This window comes from Impatiens glandulifera, chromosome 2 (genome assembly GCF_907164915.1).
Source record: "Impatiens glandulifera chromosome 2, dImpGla2.1, whole genome shotgun sequence".
NCBI lineage: Eukaryota > Viridiplantae > Streptophyta > Magnoliopsida > Ericales > Balsaminaceae > Impatiens > Impatiens glandulifera.
In genome coordinates, this window is record NC_061863.1 from 13,829,081 (window position 1) to 13,833,405 (window position 4,325).

Here is a 4,325-nt window from a genome sequence, read left to right on the forward strand (position 1 = left end):
TGGATTATACTACAAAATATAAATTATTTTAAAAGAAAATTTATAAATGTCATTATCCAAATAAAATGCTAATAAGATGAAGTGTTAATCTTGAAGGTTGAACGTTATAAAGAACTCGAACAAATACTTAAATATTTTGCACGAAAATTAATTTATATTTTATTTAGATTATTTATTTATTTATTTATTTATTCATACAATTACATTATTTAATAATATAGTTGGTGTAATTTATAATAAATATTTTTCAATAAATAAAGTATTGAGAAAGATGGTTAAAGAGTATTGATGACAATAGGAAAAAAAAGGTAAATTAAGAGATTTTAATTGATTTGGAAAATATTTATTCATTAAAATAGTAATAAAAGTTAAAAAGTTATCATAAGTTAAAGTAATGATGTCTATCTTTTTTTTAATTAGAAAGTTGATTATGAAAGTATTTGTTATGTAACACATATTTACAGTTGTGTTAATTTATCCTAATTATTTTAGAAATATTTTAAGAATTCAGGTAACAAATCCCAAATAATTTATCAAAACAAGTTCATAAAATGGAAATCAAACAAGTCCTTAAATGGAGAAGGTCCTGTACTTTTTGTTCCTAGAACATAAGACGGGAGAAGAAGGCAAAAAGAGAAAGATATAGAGAGAGAAAGTTAGAGAGAGAAGAATTAGGGTTGGGTATATAACATACTCCGGCGATCGGTGGACTGGGAACTTTCTACTTTGGCTTAATGTTGTTTGATGGTCTGCCTTTCTCAGGTATATCTATCTCTCTTTCACCCATTTTCTATTTTTTAGTATATCAATCTAGATGGAGATGGAGATGGACCCATGGGTGTGGTTTAAAGTTTCTAGCTTTCGTATGTTCCTAATTTGATTTGATAGGTTTTTAAGATAGTTTAAGGAAATTAAGATCAGGGTACCCTGAAAGAGATGTTTGAGAAGGTGATCTTCTGCATTTCCCATATATATATGATTTAATCACTCTTCTGTAGGGGTAACTTGATGATCTGTAAACAAGATATAATTCCTTAGAGATTATATCTATCTATCCATTTGTTATTAATAATGTCTACAGATGCAAAAATATTCAGTGATCATGGTTATAGAACCTGAATATTCCTTTAATAAGTTCAGAAATACAGGATGTTGCTTGCTTTATGTACATCTTTGGGAGGCTGTACATTATTTGATCAAAATGATCTGAATGGGATGTGTAAACAGGCATTTGATATTCATTTAAAGTTGGGTGTTTCATAATTGGTATATTCTTACAAGTAAATATATAATAGTGATGATTTAAGATGGGATCTAGAAGTAACAGATCTTATTTTTTGTTAAGTTAACGACTTGTAGTCGAATGATGGCTAGGAGCACTAAATGAATCTTCATATAATATGATGTTTGTTTAGAAGAGGAAGAAACAAGAAAGGAAGCATTATAAAAGATCTTTCTGATGACGTATGCTTACGTCAACCATTCTATTGCATATTTTATTTCTACATGTGTAATTTGGTGTTTATTGGCAAGGAATTGAATTGAATTGAAATGAAAATATGCAAAATCATCCTGATCTTGGTTCATGGATTCTCCTTTTTTTAAGTCCAAAACTGTTTTTTTCCTTCTATATATGAAGCATTATAAAAGATCTTTCTGATGACGTTTGCTTACGTCAATCATTCTATTGCATATTTTATTTCCACATTTGTAATTTGGCGTTTATTGGCAAGGAATTGAATTGAAAATATGCAAGATCATCCTTATCTTGTTTCATAGATTCTCTTTTTTTAAGTCTAAAACTGATTTTTCCCTTCTATATATGAAGCATTATAAAAGATCTTTCTGATGACGTTTGCTTACGTCAATCCTTCTATTGCATATTTTTATTTCTACATGTGTACTTTGGTGTTTATTGGCAAGGAATTGAATTGAAAATATGCAAGATCATCCTGATCTTGGTTCATGGATTCTCCTTTTTTTAAGTCCAAAACTGATTTTTCCCTTCTATATATGAAGCATTATAAAAGATCTTTCTGATGACGTTTGCTTACGTCAATCCTTCTATTGCATATTTTTATTTCTACATGTGTACTTTGGTGTTTATTGGCGAGGAATTGAATTGAAAATATGCAAGATCATCCTGATCTTGGTTCATGGATTCTCCTTTTTTTAAGTCCAAAACTGATTTTTCCCTTCTATATATGAAGCATTATAAAAGATCTTTTTGATGACGTTTGCTTACGTCAATCCTTCTATTGCATATTTTTATTTCTGCATGTGTAACTTGGTGTTTATTGGCTGGGAATTGAAATGAAAATATGCAAGATCATCCTGATCTTGGCTCATGGATTCTCGTTAATCCTATAATTGCATATTTCTATTTCTATTTCTAAATGTCTAATTGTTGTTTTATTGGCAAGTAATTGAATCTAAATGAGCATGAAGATCATGGATGATTTTTTTTCTTCCTGTTTTTAAACTCCAAAAGCTGAATTTTCTTGATTGTATCTTTTCCCTTCTATAATATGAAGCATTATAAAAGATCTTTCTGATTACCTTAGCTTAAGTTAATCTTGATATTGCATTTTTCTATTTCTAAATGTGTTATTGGCAAGAAATTGAATTCAAATGAGCACGAAGATCATGATCTTGGATGATTTTTATTTATTTTTCCTTTTTTCCAAATCCAAAACTGAATTTTCTTGCTTATATCTTTTCCCTTCTATAATTTGAAGCATTATAAAAGATCTTTCTGATTACCTTAGCTCATGTCAATCCTGTTATTGCATATTTCTATTTCTAAATGTGTTATTGGTGCTTATTGGCAAGGAATTGAATTTAGATGAACATGATGATCATGGATTTTTCTTACCCTTTTCTCAAATTCCAAATTTATTTTTTCTTGCACATATCTTTTCCCTTGTAATATATGGTGTAGTATTCTCTGATTATTGAAACAGCAGGCACCTCGAATGCACAAATGGATAGTGAATCCAAGCAAGAGAGACTAAGGACAAGATGGACACCAGCCCTCGATAAAGTATTTGCAGATTTGGTGGTTGAGCAATTTCAAGAGGGCAATAGGACAAACACTGTTTTCGACAAGAAAACATGGACACGCATTCGCGATGAGTTCAATAAGCGCACAGATCTCAATTTCAACAACAAACAGCTAAGGAAACACCTAGATGTCTTGCGTATGCGCTACGACAGTGTGAAGTCTTCCTTCATGAGGAATAACTTTGTTCTGGAGGACGCCACATCTGTTGGTTTTGATTTATGGGATGACCTAGGGGTATAAATGTCTTTCAATCCTTCACCTCATTTCATTTTTTTGGTTCTTCTTTTTAACAAGTTTATACTTGTAGGCACAACCAAAGCCGGGGGGTTCAACCAAGATCAAAGACTGTCCTATATATGAGCAGTTATGCTTAATATTTGCAGACTCTGGTGCTGATGGAAAATATGCCCAGTCGAGTCATTTTGAGGATCTGGAAAAATTAACTGCCAATGGAGACTCGTGTCAAGAAAATGGAACCCCTGTTTCAAAAAATCTGCCTTTAATAAAATATGAGCCAGGTAGTACTTGTGCAGTGCAGAGTATTATGAAGATTGTACTGGATAGGAAAAGGAAACGATTATCGGAGAACGGTTACTCCTCTGAGCAAACAAAAAAGAACGGAGAAACATATGGCAGCATGGCAAAGGCTATGATGGATATGGTGGCTGCTTCAAAATCAATTCCTGTTGCAATGGCTAAGAAACAAGAAAGTAAGTTTTCGATAACCAATTGTGTAAAATTGTTGGATGAGATGGAAGGAGTTGAACCTCCTCTCTACTTTGCTGCTTTGGACTTGTTTGAGGATCCAGTCCTGAGGGAGACATTCCTTTCACTTAACAGCAATATTTTAAGGTTAAATTGGGTGCGGGCTAAGTGCTATCATCATCATCGCTTTACCACTAACTTGTGGAAGTGATATGGACAAAAAGTGTAGTACTTTTTCTTTTTAGTTGATGGTAATAGTTTCATAGATTATGAAATGGATTTTGTATACTATGCTTTTGGATTTATTTTCTATTATTATTATTATTATACTGTGAAGAGTAGAATTATGTGATGTTTTTTAGTTCATGTTTATTTGTATCTGCCTTATATTACCTTTATATAAGTGAGTCTGGTTAAATAATTTTTTAATTCTCATTCTCAATCCAGCCATCCTCGATTTCTCTGATTTGTAACCATTAGATATAGATGATTTAATCACATATATTGATCTTCATCTCCATTTTAAATCTCACACTCCCTTGTTTCTCTTCATCGA

General features: G+C 31.4%; 1 protein-coding gene across 2 annotated transcripts; it reads left to right on the forward strand.

The window, feature by feature from the left end:
- Window positions 1-604: 604 nt before the first annotated feature.
- LOC124925625 (L10-interacting MYB domain-containing protein-like) lies at window positions 605-4,105 on the forward strand. Of its 2 annotated transcripts, none has more exons than XM_047465680.1 (3): window positions 605-762; window positions 2,964-3,298; window positions 3,372-4,105. In XM_047465680.1, exons 1-3 carry the CDS (start codon window positions 735-737, stop codon window positions 3,978-3,980), a joined length of 972 nt encoding a protein of 323 aa, XP_047321636.1. In that variant the 5' UTR covers window positions 605-734; the 3' UTR covers window positions 3,981-4,105. The 2 variants fall into 2 exon arrangements, with proteins under 2 accessions (XP_047321636.1, XP_047321637.1); XM_047465681.1 differs by having other exon boundaries at window positions 606-762; window positions 2,967-3,298.
- Window positions 4,106-4,325: the final 220 nt, after the last annotated feature.

Bases quoted from the DNA above. Each gene is read 5' to 3' on its own strand.
- LOC124925625 (XM_047465680.1), top strand. From the start codon at position 735: ATGTTGTTTGATGGTCTGCCTTTCTCAG. The intron at 763-2,963 runs GTATATCTATCT...TTATTGAAACAG, and splicing joins TGATGGTCTGCCTTTCTCAG to CAGGCACCTCGAATGCACAA. The intron at 3,299-3,371 runs GTATAAATGTCT...TTATACTTGTAG, and splicing joins ATTTATGGGATGACCTAGGG to GCACAACCAAAGCCGGGGGG.